Consider the following 24525-nt stretch of genomic DNA (forward strand, 5'->3'; position numbering starts at 1 on the left):
GAAGTGTGGCATAAACAAATACATTTTTCACTGAGGGTCATCTTGATGCATGGACACCAGAGAGTATAGATTTAAGACATTGTTTTTAACTTTACTCTGGGTTTGTTTCAAAGCAGAAATCAAACCAAGTTGTATCTTTTATTCCATACCAGGATTTAGTAGAAAAAAAAACCCTGTTAATGTATATATTGTTAATATGAGTCACTATTGAGTAATTGCTGGTATCTACCCAGTCAGCTTTGTTTTTTTTAACTTCCTGGATTACTTTAATAAAGCAGCCTCCTTCTCCTTCTTTCAGTAAATGTCACCCATGGGAGGCCACTTAAGAGTGCTGCTTATTAATCAGACCTGTTTTATAAGAGGGAGACCAACTCTTACAGTAAATACTTGAGCATTAAGTGTGGCACAATCAGACAGGATACAGGTTTTGTCTGCACCTGCCCATCTGAATAATCTGTGGCTTTTAAGAGCGTAAGAGTCTGAACACACACACACACACACACACCATGAGAGAGCAGTCATGAACTGTGCTGTCACCTGCCTCTTTATCTATATTGACTCACATTGTACAATGGTAACAAAAGCAGTAATTTAGGCCCAGTAGCCTCCCATTGTGTCACAGAGGCGTCTTTGCCTGCTCTAAATGGCTCAGTGTAGCAAGTGAAAGACCTGGACTTTCCTTTGCCTCCTGCATCCACAGGATATTTAAATATGACGTCTTTACCTGCTATTAAAAATAACAACCTAATGTTATCTAATGCAAGCATTTCTTGTTTTTATGATTAGTGCACATAAGAGGACACATTTTAAAGTCCATGAAACATCATGACGTTTTATTATGCAGCATATACTTGTCTTCGCTGTCTATTATTATCCGATCACTTCTTTGAGTCATAATAACTGATATCCCCCATCCATTAAAGGCTCTCTCACAAAGCTGAGTCCATTATTATCCCAGAGATCTTTGTACTTACCATTCATTTGACAGCACAGACAGGCCATTATACTGCATTAAAATTATACTTTGGTTACAAACCATCAGAAATGAAAAAAAAAAAAAAGATCCAGTCCACTACAAAGTTTAGAGGCTGTTGTGAATGGGAATAAACTGTCTGTGAACAGGTTTGTAACTCCCGCTGGTATGATTTCCTTGCCTTAGGCAACATGCCAGGAAAAGTGTGTCTGAAACAAGTTTCAATTGGGGTGGAGGATTCTTATAGTGCTGGATACACACTTGCTACACACAAGTGATATTTTAGGAAATGGGTAGTAGACAATGATTCTGCAGTAAAGTATAAGTCACTGGCCATGCTGTTGTCATTGAACTAGAATTTACTCTAATAATAGCACATCGTCCGTGCTTAACATGACCAATTCTTATTTTCCTTCACTTTTCCTGCTGAAAAGAGCCTTGGAGCCTCTCTCTTCTGATTGGACAGCCAGGTCAATGCCAAGAAATGCATTGTAGCCCGCTAATGTAGCTTGGTAGAACTCATCAATAAAAGTAAATGGCAATGAAATGAGCCGCGTAGTTGGAGAAGGAGCGTGTCCCTGCAAAAAAGAGACATGGAAATCTCACTTTCTACAATATGCACGTTGATTTTCATCCCCCTAAAATGTCAAGTTATTCATGACCAAAAGCTTTATGTGGTAGTTTAGGATCAAGGAATGTAGTTTGCATTCATCTGTGCAAAACTATACTCAGCTGAATATACCGTTTTGTTTGGAGGAGAGACTGGTGAGAGAAATGGTCTTGGCCAGAATTAGAGAGAGATAAAGAGATGGAGGGTGGAGAGCACAGTGTAGGAAGATGGAGGAGTAGGCCAGTAGCAGCGGTGCGGCGGTGATTTGTCTTTGAGACTCCGTGGTGTTGGTGTTGGCAACGTCAGCTGAACAAGGCCATCTCATTTCCTGTTGTCTGCAGGAAGCAGCTGTCTGCTACCGCTACTGCTACTGCTGCTACTCAGAGCCCCTGGTCATCAATCTCCCCCGTTTTAATTGGTCTGCACCACCCGGCGATGGGCCAGTGCATGCACACTCACACACACACCCACTGTAAGCAACGTGTGTGTAGATACAGAATGAGAGAGAGAGAGAGTGAGAGAATAAACATCTGTTGTGAATATAAAAATATACACCATCCGCATCACTTCATTATCAACACATAACTACCAGTGAACATCAACACAGACAAATGCTCTTACATAAGTCAGGTTTTAGTCTGCATCATATATACACATTATGCACACATTAATGCTGTAATGTTTACATGTTCAAAAAATGCTACTGGTCCTCGAGTTTTGCATGCTGCTTTGATTTCACCAGAAGGACTTGTTGTCAGAACGAGCCATCTGTTCTTTTTCATTATCCCCCGATATAAATAAAATGCACAGAAATATAATGAACGTTTTTTTTTACTTGTCTGCAATCATTTCATTTTCAGAGCAGAACATTTGGATTTTGTTTCTTGAAACTTCATAACTATTTTAATCAGATAGTAAATTGGTGTCTTTAGATATTTTGTCGCCACATGTGTAATATTAGGACCTAATTTGACAGCATCAAATGATCCAGTCCGTCAAGTTTTTATGAAAGATATGTCATCTTCTGACAGCTCTTGTTATGGTCCAGTAGAGGCACAGTAATAACAATTGAGAGATATTGTTTTTTGAAGACCAGGATATATCCAGTCTACTCATGGATCTCACACAGTGAGGCAGAATGCAGTACGCCGGGAGCCTGAAATGGATCTGCTGAAGATATTTACCAGATATTTGTCAAAATATGGGTAAACAAGCAGACTACCATGTTTCATTTCTGTGGATAATCTATTTAGGTTTATAATCTAGTGAGTTTTGTTGGAAATGTTGTAAAAAAAGTGAAACCCAAGTTCATAGAGTTCACTTGGCCAATGTATGCATACATTGAGCAGAACAAACAAACAGCAGATCTTTTGTTATTGTGTGATGGACAGTCAGTCCCATCTGTCATCTATTGCAGCTTATACAGAGACTATGTGCAGTAATAATATTACAGGAGGATGACTTCCTCTTTTATATCCAATCAGGCTTACTCTCCCAAGGAGAAGGCCCGTGTTATGAATTGTGTTCTTACCTGCTGTTATAAGCATGTGGAGACACACACCTACAATTTGCATAATGCATATTTGCATCTTCCCAAGGCACTCCTATGTCTCTCTCTCTCTGTTTTGTTCTCTAAAGGAGGATTTTCAAATCTGACTTGATTTAAAAAAAAAAAACGTGGGAGACCACAGACACATCGACCTTTGTAACCGATTTTCAGTTTTAATCCTGAAAAAGCACAGACTAGACGATCCAGTCAAGACGCAGGTGTTTAGCGTTTAATCAAATTATTCAAATTGCAACGTTTTGTGCTGAGTCACGGTATACACGACATCCGTTTCCCGGTCAGCTCGCTCTCATTGGTTATTGCGGGGTTCTGCTCATGCCCCAATCTCTGTTCAGTCGTAAATATCAAACATGTTTAATGCTTGCGATTTGAAATCGGGAAGACTCTGATGTGTCCAATAACATCTGTTAATCCCTCGCATTGCAGGATAATTTGGCCAGGTAATCTGTTCAAATCCGCCTGAAATTGGAAGGTGCCCATGATTGTCGGAAGGGCCAGATTGGGACTGAAATCTGGCCAATTATCCTCTAGTGTGGGGCAGGCCCTGGACAGTTTGCCAGTCCATCGCAGGGCCACATAACAGAGACAAACAACCATTCAACCATTCACTCTCACACCTATGGTCAATATAGAATGTCCAATTTACCTAATCCCTTTTACCTTAACCATCTCGAATAAATGTCTGGCCTTCACCCTTAACCTAACCTCAACCCAACCCAATTCTAACCCTAAAACAAGGTCTTAACCCTCAAAAAGCCCTCTAATGTAGTGACACCTTGGCAATATCAAATTGTCCTCAAAGATAGGTTTGAATCAAAATCTTCAACAGCCTACTTCAGACATGTACACACAAACCACTTAATGCCCAACCCTAACATTTCAAATCTCAGCTCTAAACTTAACCAGTTCCCAAGAAACGAGGTGGTTCTGGTCATGACAAGGTAAGCATTTATGCTAGGGGTGTCCAAACGTTTGTCAACAACGGCCAGATTTGATAATAGGAAGATTTCCTGGAGCCAACATTTATTTTAAAAGTAAAAGTTACATACAAATGCACTGTTTCAGAATAATTGTCACAATTATCATTTGTAAATGGCAATGTAACCAAATCTACGCAAGAGTGAAAAAAATATCAAAGAATCTGCTTTTCTGTCATATCTGAAGTCAGATATCATTCCATAAAAAGCCCTAAAAAGGTAACGAACACTACTGCACACACACGCAAACAAAATGGGCTAAAACGTATGTGTGGTATCGGGGTATAAACAGCAGGGAGGTGTGGGTGTTATGTGGGAGGACAATATGCATTTCACCAGACACTTATTAAAACACACACTCCCTCACTGGCTCAGTAAAAGAAAATCCTGTACAGGTGTCAAATCAAATGGAATCCTAATGCTTCCACAAAACAGTCCATTCAGTCTGGGCTTGTAGACAAAGCTGTTACAGTGCCATCCAGTGGCAGTGGAGGATATTGCTTTAGGTCTGAGGACATTTTAAAAGAAACCTAATCCATACGAATTATATTCAACATACATTTCCGGCGAATACATCTTGTGGATAAAAAGGTGTCCCGGATCACACCAGTGGCCATTCGGATTGTGTTCGGTCCTCATTCATCTTTTCAATTTTCCTCCAATCTCTATGCAGTGCTACGACTATGTGCTCTGAAATCCCTTGAGCAGCTCTTTATATTCTCGGGTGTGACTTCATTAATTTAACACCACAGTAGAAATAAGTAACTATAGTGTGTGTGTAGTGGAGTGTGTAATATTCCCACAGAATCAATATTGAATGAGCAGTTGGATAACAATTAAAAGCTGCCATTCTAGCATTTATTGTCCGATCCACTGAAATGAAAGATTATGTTGGTGGTGCCATAAAACCCCATAAAGTGTTCACATGCATTAAAATCATCTTTATGTCTTTTGAAATCTTCTCGAAGTGACTGGGCAGTGCTGTGAGCGTGAATAAATGTGTACAGAGAAGTCTGTTTAAGTGTCACTGGATGTGGTGAAGTGATGTATTGACATGTGGCTGTGTATTTTTATGTTAATCTATGAGTGCGCACGCGTGTGTGTGTTATTGTGACAAAGACGGACTGATTTAGTATGTGCACTCACTCTTCCTCCTCCTCCTCTCTCAGTTGGTGCTGGTTCACTCCGTCCTGTCCTTGATGTGTGACAAGTCTTTACAGATCAAGCCTTCCTCTCCAGGCAGCAAAATCAGAATGCACCATAGTTGATAGATTCGTGCCTGAGGAGAATTCTAGGAGATTTAAAAATGCTGAGTCTCTAATCGATCTTAGCACACCCTTATTCTGCTGTCTTTCTTAAATCTTTGTCTTTATCCCATTTCTCTTTCGGCATCATTACGCTTCTGCTGCAGATAAAGATGGATGATGGGTTCTCAACCCTTTCCATTTAAAGAAGCATTTGTTACCTTAGGTTTAGTTTCCAGTGGGAAACGATTTCAGAGTTGCTGCTATAAAGCATCTTTGTCTCTGTCCATTCTCGTCGGTTTTAGCTATCTTGGAAATAATCTAACATAAGCTTCTCTGAATAATCAGAGGGCAATTATGAAGCACCAGGTTCACTCATTAGCCAAATCCCTTTGGTATAAATACATTTAATTCCATTCAGGAGTGTTGTTTCTTGTCGTATGTACACAAAGGGCATAGCATCTACAATTATCCTGCCCCAGACCCTGGGCTCTGACATCTGTTTCCTAATGACAGATAATTACATGCTGTCAAATGCAATCATCAGCAGTTGCTGCTGAGAAACTGGGTTTTGAGTGCAGTTGGTGCAGCCATGTTGGCTGCAGAGGGGACAACACACCCCGAGGCAAGTGTGGAGATGCACACTTCATTTGATTGCACGTGTGTGTGTATGAGTGTGTGTGTGTGTGTGTGTGTGTGTGTGAGAGAGATAGAGATGAGTTGTCTGCACCTGCGACTAGCATTGAGTAGATAGACATTCAAAGAAACTGTAAAGTTAGATCCTGTTTAGAACTCTCAATAGATACTGAAAATTAACCAATTAATCTCACCTTTTGAAATGTATTAATATAGATGTATCGCGTTTAAAGGTATGATTTTATTCTCTAAATTAATGAGTAATCAGAGGGTGTATTTCAGACACCATTGGTTAATTGTATCTTTCTTTTTAATCACAGAACTACACATAGAACATTGTGATGTCAAAGAGACTCAGGCCTATCAAGTGCCCAACAGGTCGTCTTAAAATAAAGGCTCAACATGGATGACTGCCATCCTGTTTGCAATAAGAACGTGGGTTAACATCACAACAACAACAAAAACAAAACATCCACCTGAGAATGTCCTTAGAAACTCAGACATTCCCATTTGTCATGATAAAGCGAGAGATGGAGCCTGGCGTGGTTAGTTTGCCACTTTCTTTCCACTCGTTGGCGATGTGGAGGAATTTCTCTGCGCAGGTCTCGGCAATTAGTCCGCACATCTGTTGAAATCTTCCACCCTTTCTCCATCTTGAGCTACTATCTCAGGCAGGATCATTCCCAGCTTACATGTCAGAGGTCAGCGCACACCAGAAGTAGGCAAACTTGCCTCAACTGCGTTAAATGATTTTATCGCAACAGCCCTTTTTTTTTTTTTTTACGGAAATAATGAAGAACCTATGAGTTAAAGGAGCTGTATGTAAGAAATGCGTTGCATGAAGTCATAAAATGACCATGACACAGTTTGTCATCAGAGATTAAGGAAACTATTTAAAGTGAAATACTTAAGTGCAGCCTGTGTATTTTGAAGTTAAATGTGAATTTACAGTTGGTAAATTCTGTTTATGTTAATGTTTCATTAAAGTGGTATAAATGTAGGTCTTTATAGATCTGTGGGTCAAGCAGATCTACAACCTCAAGCCTGTGTTGAGGAGGGGGGAGGGCAGGGTAATATTTTTAATTTGTTTTAAACTCATATCTTACGTATAGCCTCTTTCATGTGTTAAATGTGGGGCTTTCTCGAGGGTTGAACCATAAATCACTTTCAAATTGCAATTTGAAACATTGCATTTAGCATTTTTTTTTAATTTTTGTTATATGTGCGATGCTAGTAGTATGACAAAGGAAACGATGCACACTTTAATTTATCACCTCGCCTTAGAGTTAATGTTTTCATTGTGTTGTCTCTCAATGCCCTGTTATGTTTTAAATCTCATACACAGTGAACATTAAACCGAAACAACCTCCAAACTATTTTGCTTTTCACAAATCAGCCCCGGCCTTATCGATAAATGAATTTTATTCCTGACTCTCTTATAGATAAAAGTGACAAAACAGCCAGAAAATCTCTCTTGCTTATAGTTTTTAAACACATTTGCCCAAACCTGAAATCAGTCGAGGATCTATGCTTGGATATTTTTTTTATAATATAGTCATAGCTCAGTGTGTTATGGCAGTAAGGTGACCCGTGTGTGTGACATATTTGTTGTAGTGCTGACTGTAAACCTCCTAATTATCAGACAGCTGCACTGCTCTACTCTCACGGAGCAAACTGTTCGATTGTCGATGCATTATTTATGTATTAATTCGTACCGTGATTTACAGAAATCATTTATTTACAATCAGTAAATTACTTGAGGCCTCACAAACTCACTCTTGATCGTGTTGCCCCCCTTTTTTTAATGATCTAATTAGGATTGCTTTCCTGTAACTGGTACTCACCGATACAACCTTTGGTGCATGGCATGCCATTCTTTGTGTGTTCCCCTGCCACCTTATTTTGAAGCCAGTTGCAAACAGCATATGTGCGAGAGAGTGGATAAGCAGATTATTAAGGCCACTGAGGTTCCGCACACACTGTGTTGCTGCTGCTGTGTCTCCATAGCAGTTCCACAGCGTCTCCTTGGTGACTTGGCTGAAACCTCTGGTGCATACAGCTGCCATATGGTTGACTGCTGGGTATTGTTTACACCTGGCAATGAAAGTGACATTGTTAATGTCACATTGTGTCCAATTACAACTGACACATAAGATGAAGTGAAAATATTTACTCTTAAACACACCAAGACACATTTTTGTGTCTTTGGCTTTTCATTTCTAGAATGTTTTATCCTTCTTTTTTTTTCCATGCATGTTGTTAAAGATTTATGCCAGGTTGTGCATTTTTGAGTGTTCTCAAATTGGTTCATGTATTTTTTTCATTTTTAGTCTATTGTAAACAACATTAACTAAAATACTCACACTAACACATTGCTGCACAAAAATGTGCTGATTGAAACGCATTCAAATCACTATTTTTGATGCGTCATGACAAAAACTTGTTTGATATGTATGATGAGGACTGATGTTAGCTTAAAAAAAATTAGACCATTTTATAGAGCTCGATCGATAACTTAAATTAATCGATTTCTGATTGTTTTAGTTTCTTAAATGTGAATATGTTCTGGTTTCTTTGCTTTATAAAGCAATGTAATTATTAAAACCTCATCATTCCCAGGTTTGACAAACACTGATCAACATTTTTCAGCAATTTCTGACTTTTTACGGACCAAACGATTACTCAATGAATAAATTATGAAAATAATCGTTAGTTGCAGTTCTACAATGTTATAGCTTCATTTTTTTCTAAGCACATATTGGTGCTCTATGTGTATTAACGTGAGTATTTTATGAAATATGACATTGCAAAAAAAGTAATGCATATAAACTGCTAATCTTTCACATTTACCAGGCTGCAATAATCAGACCAAAAATAATCCAATTTGCATGAAGTATATTGAAACTATAAAATGAAGGTGCATCACGACAAAACTTGGCAATTTAAGGGTTAAACATTTTAAAAATGACTGTGTACAGTTGTAATGGCTTAATTTTTTTATGAAGGTGTGTTAACGTAACTTTTTTGAAGGCGCATCTAAGGATTAAATGGTTAAACATTAAATTGGCTTTTATGTAGCATACAGCCATTTATTTCTGCAACAGTCACATGCTTTAAATATGTTCTTTTATGTATGAAAATCATGTGATTATTTAATATACCCAAGCTTTAGACTTATATTACTTTTTCATCAACAGTAAAAACTCAAGCCAGACAGGTTGAGAAGCTATCAAAGCAGGGTGTTTTTTTTAATTATTGAAATGTAACATGCAGGAGCTCATGATAACTAGTGAAAATGTCAGTCTAGAGGAATGGAAAGTCAAGCTCAGATGTAGCCTTGAGAGATGAAATGAGGCTAGCTGTCACTCTGCGGTGAGAGGTCGAACTGTCTCCCCATGTTTTTGTGTAGGAGGTTTGGAATATGGTTTTCTGTAAATGGCCTTGTGCAGCGCAGAGCCTTCGAGCATTGGAGCTCCTGTGAGTTTTGGTGGTTGGTGATTCATTTGGATTTGAGACGAGTTGATGGCTTTTGAATCGCTGCATGTGTGTTTGTGTGTTAACTTGTTTGGTGTCATTTGTTATCGCCCCCTCATAATCATCACCAGAAGCTGTTACTCTCCATACAGTATGTCATGCCATCAGTGAGGCAGATGTTTGGAGGATGTGGTTGTAATGATGATGAGCTGGGAGAGATTTCCTTTTCAAAATTCATATGGAAATCTTTGAGCTTGTCTGTGCTTTGCCCCGTGTTATCCATCCAATCACATTTTAAACAGCCTCTTGACTATGAAGTCCAACTGATTTCTCTTAATCATCTCTCAGAGCCCTTTGTTTCATGTATGTTGTCACTAAACTTTTCCTCTTAAAACGTGAATTTGCTGACATGCTTTTTAAGCGTTGTGAGTCCCAGCAGTGCCTTTAGCCCCGGTTACCTTGGCGAAACATCCTTGAAACACCCATGGGCTCAGTATCGCCATGAAGTTGCATGCTGCTCTGCTCCAGATGGCCGCTTGGATAGACAAAGCCGCTTTTACTGTCTCGTCCCTGCCGCATTACTCAAATGTTATCGCCCCTGCCCACAAAAATCCATCTGTGCTCACATGCTAACTTGAAGATCCATCATCCTGCCACTTGTATTGAAACAATGACAATAACGGCAGAGCAAGATGGATCTCGGAACATGACGACATGGGTCGAAACTGGCAACTTTTGTCTGAACATTGATTTTTTGGAAAATGAAGCTGTCAGCACAAATTGTATGTTTTTTGTTACGAGGGGAGTGTTTAACTTCGTGCACACTGTATTTATGCGGAGAAGCTACATATTTTGGCCCTCATTGTTTTGCAATTGCTTGACAGTTTTAATGAGGCCACAGAAGAGTTTCTTTCCACTTCACTTTCAGTGGTGGTAGAATGTCAGTCGGAATCAATGAAGGATTTAAAATAGGTTTAGGTTTCCGTGCTTACTCTGTCTTTCACTTCTTCACTCCGACACAAGGATGCACACACACAAACTCACACTCGCTGTCATTCTCGCTGACTTAATTGGGCATCGATGCGGAGGAGTGTGATTGTACAGCTTTTGCTCTTTTTTGTGTTTATAAGTGTGCCTGTTCAAGCTTACATTTATATCTGTGTGTGTGTGCCTCACTTTACCTACCCAATCATGCACCTCCATTGATCTATATTTCCTGCATAGGCAGTGTCCTTGCTTGTCTGTAATGCTGCAGTGTCATGGCTCTTACCTGCACTACTTACTGCTGGAGCATAAACACTGTTTCCACTTTACAAATGGCAGTTTCTAATCAATTCCCCACTTCAGTCGTCTTTGTAGCTTTGCTCCTGCATTATTTCTAGCTTGTGCCCTAAACTTTTCATGATACAATTTTCTTTTACCTTTGTACTCTCGACATCTCTCTCCTCTATAAGGTTAGATCATTGTATATCACAGGTCCTGCAGGTCAAACAATTCTTTTTGAGATGTTTGATTTATTTCTGCATTTATATGTGCTGAGCGCTTGAGGAGGCACTCACTGTTGCGTGGCTTGCCCAGCGGTGTGTGTGAGACGAGGCCAGTGACCACTGATTCGCTGACAAACGAGGTGTGCATGTGCCTCTACCAACCCATACATAACTGTCTGACCCCGTCTGACCAGCCAGACAGCAGCTTCCTGGGAGAATTCACAGTGCATGTACAGTACTGTGCAAAAGTCTCGGGGCACCACCAGCGGCTTTGTTGTTTTCATGTCTGTCAAATCATTGCCATTTGGATTGGAGTGATGTGACGGAAAGTCGGACTAACATATTGGCTGGAATAGACTTTTTTTCACAGTAGACATTTGTCGACATTAAATATTAGGACAAACTCCAGGTTTAAGAGAGCCATACTTGTGCTTTTGTTCAAGTTTAAGGTCGTTTTTCACGCCTAATATTTCGCTTGACTCGGTGCGATTGGGTACTCGTTTCAATTGGGGGTCGCAACATCAGCCAGTCCGAGTTTGCTTTCACACCGAAACAAACCTTTTGAATAGCATATTCCCGTCTTCGCCTGAGGCGGCGCTGCATCAAGAATTACTGAAGGAGAAGACAAACAATGAACAAGAAAACTGGCTCATCTGTCGGTTGATGCAGGACAACTTCTGTTTCCTCCACATATCAGCAAAACAAGGAGCTGTATCAAATCCTATCGTACTACACGCGCATATCTTGGTTGTGTTTACTCACAATGCCCTGCGTTGTAGTCGTTTCCTGCATTTGGTTTACTTCAAGCAAACCGAGATCTACATGGACCCATTAATGCGATTGTTTGTGTTTCTGGTCACAAGCCTCTGTCTTATTGTTTTTTTGTGTGTGTGTTTTAATGTTTTAAAATACTGGGATCCTCAATGTTTTATTCTTACTCTTGTGTCCAGATTCATCCAGGAGGTAGAGATGAACATGGGGCCAGGCCAGGCAAAGCAGTGCCAGCTCCGTGCCTTCCTCACTTACTACATCAATGACCTCTTTCTTAACCAGGTTTGTGAAATTAACACGTGCATGAAGAGCAATGCTTTAGTGGGACATGGGAGCTTTTCCAGGCAATTACATATTTTAAATACCTCAGTTATTGGATATTGGAAGCACTAATTAAAAACATTGATTTTCATTTTATGTAAAAAGAAAAACAGGTGCTTATACCTTCTCTCCTTAAAAATCACACGGTCTGTAGTTGTTATTCAATAGTTGGAACCTTTCTCACTATATTAGAAAATTCCGTTGATGCAGTTACACGGCTGTGACTCCCAAAAATCAATTGACCTGACCATTCCATTTTACCCCCTCTGGGTTTCTCTTTTGTGACGGCACTAAAAAAACACAATGGCATAGCACCAGTGACTATTGCATGACTTAATCTTCTCAGTATTACCTTTATGGGAGTACCTGCTCTTACCTAACCACACACTTTCCAAGTGTACGGTTTCCCCGCCTGAATTGCCCAAAGGCAGATAATGTCAAATGAAATGTCAATTCAGAACCAAGGAAAAAAAAAAAATAATACAATGAAAAAGTGAAAAAGAAAGACACAAGGTGATAAACAATTGAGTCGTTCTTTCAGAGAAGGTTGAATAAGTGGAGCTTGACTCCCAGTGGAAAAACTGTGTCTGTGTCTTCCAGCTGTCTCTTGCACATTTAACATAAACCTTTTGCACTGAACCCATTCCAGGTGCGAACAGAGATCAACAAAGACATTGAGACAGTGAGTAAGACGGCTGACCCACTGAAGATCCTTGCAAGCGCTGATACCATGAAGGTTCTTGGCGTCCAGAGACCCGTGCTGCAGGTGAGGAATGTCCAACAACAACTTGAGAAATGTGGGAACTATATTGTTTGTTAAAGGGTATCGGCTGTACCGCTGTTGAGGACTCTGTGTCCAGTTTTGTCATCAATTTTTAGAATCTGATAATGACTCCCTTTTTTTGGCTGCACCATATTTAACCACAGGCTAGTATCTTGTTCATTTTGGCAGCTTGTCTTATTTAAAACAGGCTCATGGCAGGTTGAAGATTACAGCAGTGTTGGGGATCTAGATGCTTGGCAAGATGTGTCTGTGTCTCAGATGTCAGATACTCTTGATGATTGCTTTAATATGACTCTCTGTCTGAAATGTATCTTCACCATAGGCCTGTTTTGTGGTGTGTGTGTGTGTGTGTGCGTGCGTGTGTGTGTCCGTCCATGCAAATGTCGGAGAAGACAAGAGAGGTAGTTTGTTTGGATAGTGAATGTTAGTGTAGCAGACCTTGGATATACAGTATGTTTGTCAGAGTGTGTGTATTCGTGTGTTTGTTTCTGTCAGAGCTCTTCTGTCGGTGTGCCTGGTTTTCTCACAGGGAGGGAACAGCGGTGGCAGTTCATTACAGAGAGAGAGAGACCGTGGGCGTTGGGAGTTCAGCGGGGTTTGTTTACAGCTTGGGCCCCCTCCTTAACGAGGAGTGCAGCATCTTGCTAATTATGCTGCTGTGGCTAATGAGCCTTTCTGCTGATAGTGGGGAGTGCAATAAAACACTTCTTTTGTTTGAGTTTTTTTTTTTGCCTTTTTTAATTGGGCTGCCTTTTACTCTTCTTCCTCTCCTGCCGTTCACATTTGAGGGTCAGGATGGTGTTTGTGTGTGTGTGTTTTTTTTTTCCTGCCTGAATTGGTTGCCATGTGAAGCTGTTTTGCTACCTGAGTGTCGTTTTTGTCTTTGGTGCCACTGTTCTCTTTGATGGCCTTCATTCACAGTGTCACGGTTTGTACAAACCACTCTCTCCCTCAGAGGGTAGTTTTATTCACTTGGCTGTCCTTAGAGCTTTTGATAAAGCGGTCTGACACTTTTTTATCCAGACTTTGTAAACTAAAGTAGGTTTTTAAATTGCATTTGCACAAAATGCTTTATGTTAGGAACTTCTCGCCAGCCAGGTGGTAAATCTATCCAACTGTGTGACTGCAGTAGATAATTAAAAATTACAGGGACAGAATGAAATAATGGTTGCTAAACTTTCCAATAATTGAGCAGATGTGGTTGTGTGTATCCATCTGTGTCGATATCTGTGCACACATTTCAGTGTGAGCATCCTCGTGCGCACACATGTACTGTATGTGCGCCGTTTAAGTGCTCTGATACTGTCTGTGCCAGGTGTTATCGGGGACAGACACACACCACTGGCATCAGAACCAGTGTGGCTGACAGGAGGGAGAGGGCTCAATATTGCTACACCACATTAAACACCCTCTCTCATACACACCTTGGCTGCAGCTCCATACAGGGAAACCATAGGGGAGCACATTTTATAGACGCATCTGCTCTCTGCAACCATTGAAGCACACATTAATGTGCGCGGTAGTTTGAACTGGAGGAAGACATTAGCATTTAGCATGTGCAGTTTTGTCTGTTTTGGGATGGAGCTGAGGACTCCGGAGCCAAACAGAAATTTAATGGCTTGCTTGCATATGCCAGTGCACAGTTATACTTTTTAAAAGACTCTTTATACGCATTAAGATATCTCTCTAACCAAAGTTATATATTCCTAATAGTTTCTGACCTTTCAGTATATCATATGTGGCAGGGTTATAGCCCCTGTCTATGTATATAATAATAATATTCATAGATGTGCCTCCAAAGCTGAACCCATGTTATTAAATACATTTATGTTACATGAATTATTGGAGCCTTTCTCGAGGATATCTCACCAGTAAAAACAGACTGAATGACTTTGTGGAAACACTGCACGTGAGTCAAGGTGAATGTGCTTTAACAGGCAGCAATACACATAATCTGGGTTTAGGTTAATAAGTAGTATTGATATGGACAGTGATTTGCCTATCACTGTGCACCAGGAGTGTCAAGTGCTGCATTTATATATCATGTTTATATATTACATAATAATGGTGTGATTGCGGGCCTGACACTGCCGTATATTGTCCACTTGGAAGAGATAATGGCTGACTGGGACGGTATATATATATGTTCAATGGAAAAAGGTTATTGTCCGTTGTCCGTGTGGTAGCATTTACTGAGCTGATAAGTCCTCAGTAGAGCCGTGGCGTTGGGAGAATGAAGGGAGATGAACAAGCCATGAATCTGAGGCCTCTTTATGTTTTCCTGTTCATGCTTATTTGATATTCTTAACGTCTTTGTTTCTCACTCTCTTTCAGCTCTAGTATTCACTTTCTTTCCTTCTTTTTCTTTGCTTTTTTTTTTGTTAACTTGGGTTAGACTAACAGTGTACCAACACACAAACATGCATGCTGTAGGCCCAAGCTGTGCTGCTATCTGTCCAGCGCGTTGGTGTTGCCACTGATTGATTCATTTAATTAGAGGTAGATCGAGGGAGAGAGAGAGATGGGGAAGAGAATGGAGGAAAGTAGGATAGGGAGGCTATGGTCACTCTGCTGGATAGCTCTGGAGATTGGCTCCATTAATCATGCCAGAAGTCATGTCCCCCCCTTTACACACTCACTTTGTGGCACACTAACATACAAGCATACGCACAATGTGTGAACGCAGCTTCACGCCAGTGCAAAGGGATGGTGTATAGGTGACCATGTTTTTCCTCCTCTGTGCTGCCGAACCATCTGCATTCCCACTTCTGTGGTATGCTTTATGTTTAGGATGGTAAATTGTTTGTGTTCTGCTTATTAAATTCAACAGCCATTACCACACCAGAGCCTCAATTACATTTCACATACGGCCGTGCTTTTCAGTGAGGATTCATTCAGCTGTTGTCAACAGTGTCTCAGAAGTAGAGCTGCAAGATCAATCGATTATTTGTTTGGTCCATAAAACGTCAGAGAATTATTTCTTTTGTTATATGGAGTAAAGAAACAGAAAAAAATCACATGCAAGGAGCTGAAATATCAAAGAGAAGCAATTAATTTATAATCAAAATATTAGGCGATAAATTTTGTATTTGGTTATTAGTCAATTAATTGTTGCAACTTATTAACATTTTCACTTTTGGTTAAACAGAACATAATTATATTGAAGAAGCTGATAACAGAGATATTTAATATAAAAAAAAACACTTAATCCAATTAACTGATTATCAAACTAGTTGGCGATTCATTAGTTATCGATTAATCATTAATTTATAGGTTGTTACAGTTCATATCATCTTTTTATCCACACGGAACGGGCGTTTTTGGAGCACTGAAGCGCTTTTATTGAAAACCACTCTTGTGTTTTCGTGTATACAACCAGTATGCTACTTGTAGTCTCACCTCTCTCATGTGCATGCTTTCCCTGTCACTATCATCATCGTTGTAATCTTCCTCTTCTTGTGTTTGGAGATTAGTTGGTCTATTCGCTTCATGGTAACGCTTATTTTTCCTCATTAGTCACCCTGGCTTGGTTCTTTCGGTCTCTGTGTCTGTGATTCTATACATTGTAATGTATACTGATTCAAATAAAGCCTTTTTGTGTGTTTTTGGTGTACTACTGCAGCAGCATTACAGTGCAACGTACAGGCCTGGCATATATATTTTACAGCTACAGAGTCATTTTTGTGGGGTTTCATGTGAATGAAGACTTTCTTGAAGCGATGCCGTGTTTACAGAAAACTTCTTAAAAGAATTAGATTGTTTCGGTAAAGTTCTGTTTCCATGTGGATGAGACCTAAATGTCCCTGCATTTGTTATTCCTGTGTTTTTGGCTGTTTTTTGGTTGTGGTTTGTACAGACAGAACTTGTTCTGGAGCCTGATGAAGACTGAACTCTTTCACTCGCTGTCCGCATGCAGATGTGCTCACTGCACTGCAGATACATTCTGCTGCCAATGGCCTGCTAATGATGTTGACCTTTTAAATTTCATATTCACATGTAGCTCCGTGTGAGAGGGGGCTGGAAACAGGCACGTGTTACTTGTACACGCAGACACGCGCGCATCCACCTCCAGTCACTGTAATGACACTGACCTTTTTATTTGCGATGATGTGTAGGCACTGTTTATTTGTGGGGAGCTGATCGCTTCCTGTTGATTGCCTCCCTGGTTCCCCGTCTCCCACAAACACCCCGCCATCGCACGCACACACAAACACACAGATGCATGCACGGTGGAGGATTACAGCGTGGGGGGAGCAGCTTGCCCTCACCGAGGTGACTCTAAACACCCACATCCCATCAGCAATCACAACACAATACACCTCTTATAGCTGCGTCAGCCATGCCCTGTGATTGGGATACAAGTTGGAGGAAGTAGGAAAGAGAATATTAGGGTGGTTTGCACACAGATAGACACGCACGAACACGAAGCACAACCATTAACATTACTGGGAAACAAATCGAAAAGCCATTTCCATGTTTATCTGTGAGAAGGAAAGCTCCGTGAAACTGCACGGAACACATTTTAGTTCCGAAATAGCGCTTTTCATCGTAAAAGAAATTATCAAAATGCTTTTTCATTTAGTCCAAATGTTTTCTGGAGCCCTCGACCGCATTATCTGTTGTCAAATGGTGCCTAAGCATCTAGTTGACAATATTACAGCTGTTTAGAATTATCCACCTTAATACAAAAGAAATTGCTCACTCTTGAAATGAGTAGCTCCAATGTTTCTGTTTGCGTTTAAGAAAAAAACCTCCTGAAAGTGGAGTTAGTTGGATTGAGCAGAAAGTTTCCTGGCTGTTTTTATGTCTGCCCTCTTAGTTTCTCTGCCAACATGTGACTGAAGAAGTTGTCATCACATCTTTTTATGTTTGATTATCTATTATTGTAATCTAAGCCGGGTAATTGGCTGTACATGAGTTAGACTGGAACATGAAAATGCTGAAAAACACATTTGGTTCATTGACTTATTGATTTGATTGAAATGTATATCTACATCTGCAAGAAATGACCAAACACCAAAAACAAACAATAATCATTACACACCTTCATATGTAATTTAGTCTTTCTTTGATAAAAATGGACTCACTTTTTCTTCCATTTTTCTATTACCTTGACTCGAATCCTGACAAATTGTATAGCTGTTGACTTATTTGAGTCTCCCTCACCTCCAAACCTCATTTCTCTGCTGCCTCCTTCCTCTTTGCTCGAGGTGTAACAATCCCCACCACCCACCTTTGCCTGGTTATCTCTCACCAAACACATGTACTCCTCAGGCTTGTGCCCAGCTGCCCTGAGCCTCCAACCTGGCTTCGTCTTCCTTCCTCACAAAAGTGACATATGTTTTTTTTGCTGTTTATATGCGGCGAGGTCCAAAAGTCCAAGCCGAATCTCACCGTTTGTGTGAAAAGGTAAAAGTGCTCCCAGTCTAGGAATCCCCCCCCCCCCCCCCCCGTGCTTGCATGACTGTAACAGCTATATATTTTAATAATAATAACAAAATAGTGTTTTACTTGTCTGTGTGTGTGTGTAGTGACAGACAGAGCATTTGAATGAGCAAAGAAAACAGACTGAGTGACTACAGCCTTAGGAGGTACAGGTTCACACCATGCAGTTCTACCACCGACGGAGTCTCTGTGTATAATGAGACATAATCTTTGCCTTTGGAGTAAGTGAGTTTGAGCGAGAGAGAGAAGTTAAAATGTCAGATGTAACGCAAACATGTCTGTTGGTTTGAAGGAAAGGAGGTTTCAGCTGTGGGCGCCTGATAAAAAAAAAAATAATAAAAAAAATACTGCTAGATTTTTTTATATATATATATATATATGTGTTTTTTTTGTTTTCTTTTGAGGCAGGTTAGTGCTCAGAATTTCCAAACTGTACTGTACATCTCTGCATGTGCCTTCGCAATACAATGGCGCCAGGTGGTCCAAATGGGGCTCAGAGAGGAATTTAAACCGCACACAGAATGCCTTAAACTACAGTTTGTCTTTTAGTCCCTCCTCTTAAACTTCCTTTCACTCAAAAAAACACTCCCACCACTGAAAGCCCAAACCAGTTCTTCAGTTGAATAATTTCAAACTAATTGATAAAAGACAGTGACCATTTTATAAAACGGTAAGAACGTTCCCTCTCACTTCCTGTGGGAGGCGTCTTTCTAATTTAGAAGAAAGAAAAGCGGATGGTAGTGTGATCGATAATGTGACTTTTTGGCTCTCGCTGTGGAATTAAATCCAAACTCTTGGGGTGATTCATGCAGAAGCAACAGATTTAACCCTCTATATAAGCACTTGTGTGTGGGTGTAAATAAGGAATATACTGTATTGTATGGGATCCCACGTCTGTAATCAGCCGAGTGTGATATTGCGCCTCATTTCTCAATTACAAGACAAACACTGGTTCAGCTCCACATCAGACGTGATGACGGCGGAGGTGAGAAAGAAAACATGCTCTTTTAATTATTCCGTTTTGTCCACCCTTAAGCTATGTACTCTGTATTTATTTCTCAATATAGCGTGATTCTCATGCATTATTGAGCATCAAAGCGAAATCGATATTGCACATTATTTAATTTTCCCCAGCAGGAAATGTATCATTAGACAATATGGCAGCCCTTAATTGGTAAAAAAATTATTTCATTTCACAAGAGCCGAGTTTATGTGTGACTTTTGTGTGCGTTACATCCTTATTAAAGGAAATGATGGTGTTTTTTTAAAATACAGAAGACAACATATTTTTGAGGTTATTGTGATTTTTAGATATTGGATTGAATTAACTCCCATGAGCTTTTGTGTTTGTTTGCTTTTCAATGACATTATGTGCATTTTAGAAAGACAAAAGGACACTGCCTGGTTGTCAGAGCTTGAACAAACTTCAATAAAAACACACACTTGCGCGCACACACATACACACACACACACATACATGAAGAAACATGTGTTCTGGTTGAGCTGGCACAAGCAGGAGGGCCATCCGGTGTGTGTCAGGGGAGTTCTCGAAAGCAGGGCTCAATACTGACTTTGATGAACGATCTGTCAAGACAATGTCCCAATCATGACCGGCACCCTTTTACCCAGGAGAGAGTGTGTGTCTGCGTGTGTGTGAGTGTGACAGAGAAAAGGGGTTGACAGAGGTTATCTTTGCATGTGTTCTTGTTGATGTGTGTGTGTGCAGCTGGTGCAATCCCACTGCTGAGTGTTTATTATTTTGGCAACCCTTGATCACTCGTGTGATTGGCGTGGCAGAGACATTACACAAGTCGTTGGTCTGGGGTCAGAGTGTGAGTGAAGTGGCAGCGAGTGTGGGGGTTAAACACTCTGACCCCCAGACAACCTTGATGGACATCCGGTTATTTTAATGGGGGAAAGCCATGATCCGTTTCCGAGTCAGACCTGAGGCCCTCAACACACCCCCCCCTCCTTCCACTTTGACATGTTAGAAAACACAATAAGGACACTTAATGAGGCTAACTGACATAAAAATGTATGTTTGTGACTTTTAAAAATAAACAAATCTCTGTTGCATTCAAACCATTTACAGACGATTTCACACAGTGCTGATTAAACCTCCGCGCTCCACCCAACTGTTTCAGTATAACTGGGTTTAAAATGTGTCGCCTGGAGATATACCCACGCCACGCACAGGAAGTAATTCATTGTGCTAGTAAAGTGAGACGGCCGCAATTAGGTTACGAAACGGCCATGAAAGATTCCGAATTTGACAAATCATGCAAATAATGTTGCATTGTTTCTGCTTATGTTTCATTGTTTGTGTTAATGTTATTATTCTGCCTCCAAGCAGAGGCAGAATAACAACGCTCACCCACCCAAAAAAAATCACCAAAGATAACACACTGTAGCTTTAACCTACTTTCATTTATATAGCACCAAAATCACAACAACATGTCTCTCTTTGAAATAAAGGCAGGCATTCACTGTATTTTTAGAAATGTTATTTACAGAGAACAAACATTCGCCTATGAGCAAAACCATGGCCAGAAACAGCATGTACTTACATCGTCCAAGTGAGCCTGAGTAAATCTAAAACTTTTTTCTTTTTTTTTTTTATCTTTCCCTTTGTTTACCTCAGGATGACACTTCACATTTAGCCAGCAGAATACAAAATAACATTGAGTTTAGTTATTACATCCCCACACTCTCACTGTATTAATGCCATCCCCTGTGTTGTGCTTTTGACTCACTCCACCAAAGGAAGCAACTACTTTTAACACTGGCTGAGGGCAGTTTCTGTAGTGATGACCATGCATTAACAGCTTTTTTCTGCTGAGGCGCCAGTCTGAGTGCTCGCTCTGCCTTGTTGCTGTCATTAAACTGCCCTGGCCGTGGCCTTCATTTCCTTCTTAACAACAACAGTTTACCCCTGCAGATTCTGCAATCCTATTGGAAGTACCCAAGTCTAATTTTCCCTCATGTCTGTGCTTTTTTGCGTAGTAATGATGTGAAAGAGGAGAGGCAAAGTGCATCCATGCTGAGTTTTAGGGGTAATCGTATACTGTGAAATAGAATTACTGGTAAATATGGGTATTTTCCACATGATAGCAAAGTATGTTGACCTTTAAGCTTGAATTACTGGATAGAGAGAAGAGAGTTAAGATAGATATAGATGGAGAAGCCTCCACAAAGCATGTTGTCTCCTTTGTAACAGTCAAATAAGGCAGAGAGGCATAGCAGAACATGCTCTCTCTCTACCGCTGTCACTCACTCACTCTCGGTCTTCCCGTTCTTAGCCTGTACCCTTGATTACTTTTTAATGATTTCTGCTACCTAAGACAAATGGCTGTGTTAAATGAGCAGAATTAGACAAGGGAGCTGAGCACAGGAGCATTTGTTAGAGCAGGAGTAATGGATCAGGTGGCTATTGTTTACTTGTCTCCATTCAGTAACTTGACCTGCTATTGGGTTCTGTAAGTCCTCAAAGTAGAGAGAGCAAGAGTCTGGGGACACTGTTATGAGTTTGGCTAGAGACAAGATGTTTGATTATTTGTTGCTGTTTTCTTTCGAAGTAAAATGTTTCATATTTGACCATGTTTATTATCATAATTCTGCGGATAATCAAACCAATAGAGTATTTACCACAACCCAGAGAATTACAGATGAAACTGAGAATCGGTATCTGATACTGGTCAAAATCACTGGTTTGGATATCACTCACTCACTCACTCCCCCATCTTCTACCGCTTTATCCTCCACATGAGGGTACTTGAGGGTACTGGTACGAAAGGTGGGGTACACCCTGGACAGATCGCCAGTCCATCACAGGGGCACATAAAGAGAGACAAACAACCATCCACTCTCACACTCACACCTCTCACATCAATTTAGAGACTCCAATTTGCCTAATCTTCAAAGTTTGGACATTGTGAAAAGAAAAAAGAACCCTAAGATGAACCGTGAATATCTTAATGTTAATACTGCACTGACCATTGTAAAAAAAAAAAAAAACAAGCAACAGCATTTTACCTTAATCTCAATGGGAGCAGCATTGTGTTTGATCTCAGTAGTTTAAAAGCTGTGAAACAACTGTATCAGACTGAAAGTAATCAAATTTTCACAACGCCAAATAGGTCATGGAAAAAACAAGCCCGGCACCATAATGCTGTCCGAAATAGTCAGTCGCGCCCAATGTCCGCTGAAGTTTCCCTGAACCACCAACTTCAGTCTTTCGCAGCCTCAGCAGTGCTGACTTTACAACGTGACCTGACCAATTGAACTGAAAGAAACATCTCTTAAGGTATTCCAAAATTTGCATATTGCCATCACTGCGGGGTTTGTTTTTTTCTTACCACTGTCGTCATGGTAACAGGAATTGGCAGCATTATCGTCATAGATATAACACATTTTTTTACCACACCACCAGCCTAGGAGTCTAAGAAATGGAGGTACTGTAGCTGCTGCCTGATCACCACAAACAGCTCGCCCTCCCACAGGGTCTGTGTTTTTCTTCCTACCCTGGCAGCCTGACAGCGAGTCAGGCATGGACAATAAAGGGTGTTCCCTTGGCAGAGACATGGCCTTGGTTAGCACTCCATGGGCATGGGCACTGCTATGGATCGTTACTTCCCTCAGTAGAGTGGCTGCTGCTGTGTGTGTGTCCATGCATGTGCATATATTGCTTGTCTGCCTGTGACAGAATAAGTGTGTGTGTGTGTGTGTGGTGTGGTGGGGGGGGGCACTGAAATGGAGAAAGAGCTATTAATATTTATATCATTCTATCACATCAGGGCTCCTTCCATATTTGTTTGAAGATAAATTACAGTGACTACTGCCCCCTACAGTCTTTGCAGCCAATTTGCTGGCCTTGAATATAATGAAACTATTTCAAAAATAAATTATTAATGAAGTGAAATTACAGAGATGATACTTACACCTATACCATGCAGAGCTCTCATTCTGTATTTTAAACGTAACGACTTGTTGGAGTAAATAAGATCCGCTCTCGTAAGTATATGATCAGGCAATCTCTATGTTCTGGCTGGTTTTAAAAGGCAGCCGTGAAAGGCGTGTGTAGTTATACCCTCTGCTCCTGCGTCTGTTTGCCTTTACCACAGGTCATAGACTATTCATCTTTGACAAAGTTTTCCCATTTCACCCCTGAAAGATATGACTTCATATGAAGTTTACCTAGCAGTATAGCGAGCTGAATATGAATAATTCTATGAATGATGAATAGAAATGACATGTTTAAGATTCCCCGTCTGTATATCCTTGAATTGGATTACTCCGCAACAAGCGCGGTCATGCTTTTTGTACTTGCTGCGTTTCAGAGAGGGTGCAGCAAAGCCAGACTAACAGCCGGTTATCACTTCTATTAGAGATTTAGGATAGATTGGTTAAGTGCTAGGGGCAGCCAAAGTGGAACGTACTGAGTTGTAATCTCATTTAACAGCTCTTGATTTGCTCAAAGGTGTGTGTTTTGAAAAGTTTGCTCTTTTTCTGTGAGTGTGTCTGGGGATTTGAAGCCGCTCTGCTGTTCCCAGGCCAGCTATTAGTCATGCAGGAGTGGCTAATCTGTAATGGCTGCTGTCACAGCCCTGCCGTGGCTCCTGGTGATGGGTGCACTGTGACAAATGCGTACACACACACACGTACTCTCAGCCTGAGAACACACACAACACACACACACCTATATGTGTACTCAAGCTAATTCACTTCCACACAAAGAATCACCCATTTCAGCGATATGGTGTTATGACATTCAGCAAAGATGTCCAGTCAAGAGTTTTCTAGGGTGACCGTTCAATAATCAAAGCCGTCCACACTACCCTGGTATTTTAGAGCCCCAAAATAAAGAAGTTAAAAAATACTGCTGTCTCTGTTTTAGTTTGAAAACAACTCCAGAGCTGTATTTTAGTCTGGACAGGCAAAAATGTAGTCTGCAGTTACCTGCATTCACTTTCATTTCCACTTCCTTTCACCTCATTGTCTGTCTAATAAGAGAAATCCCTGCTCTTGCTTCTCACTGTTGTTGTTTCTCGTTAGTCGTACATTCTGAAAGTAAGCAAATAAACTTCAGAGTAGAGAATCGGCTTCCTGTTTTCACTAGCACACACATGGCCAGTGCGGCTGAATGCTCACATGGACACAGATCATTTTCGAATGTAAACGCAGTAGTATGGGTGTAGCCTTGATCTGATGTGACGCTTGCATAGAATCAAGCCCTTGTT

General features: G+C 40.6%; 1 protein-coding gene across 1 annotated transcript in view; it reads left to right on the plus strand.

Moving 5' to 3' along the window:
• Nucleotides 1-24525, plus strand: part of exoc4 (exocyst complex component 4) — a 98556-nt gene that overhangs the window by 50165 nt on the left and 23866 nt on the right. The window contains exons 12-13 of the mRNA XM_058625566.1: nt 11919-12021; nt 12710-12826. Coding sequence (XP_058481549.1) covers nt 11919-12021; nt 12710-12826 — 220 coding nt within the window. The remainder of the gene's footprint in view (nt 1-11918; nt 12022-12709; nt 12827-24525) is intronic.

This window comes from Solea solea, chromosome 3 (assembly GCF_958295425.1).
Source record: "Solea solea chromosome 3, fSolSol10.1, whole genome shotgun sequence".
Taxonomy (NCBI): domain Eukaryota; kingdom Metazoa; phylum Chordata; class Actinopteri; order Pleuronectiformes; family Soleidae; genus Solea; species Solea solea.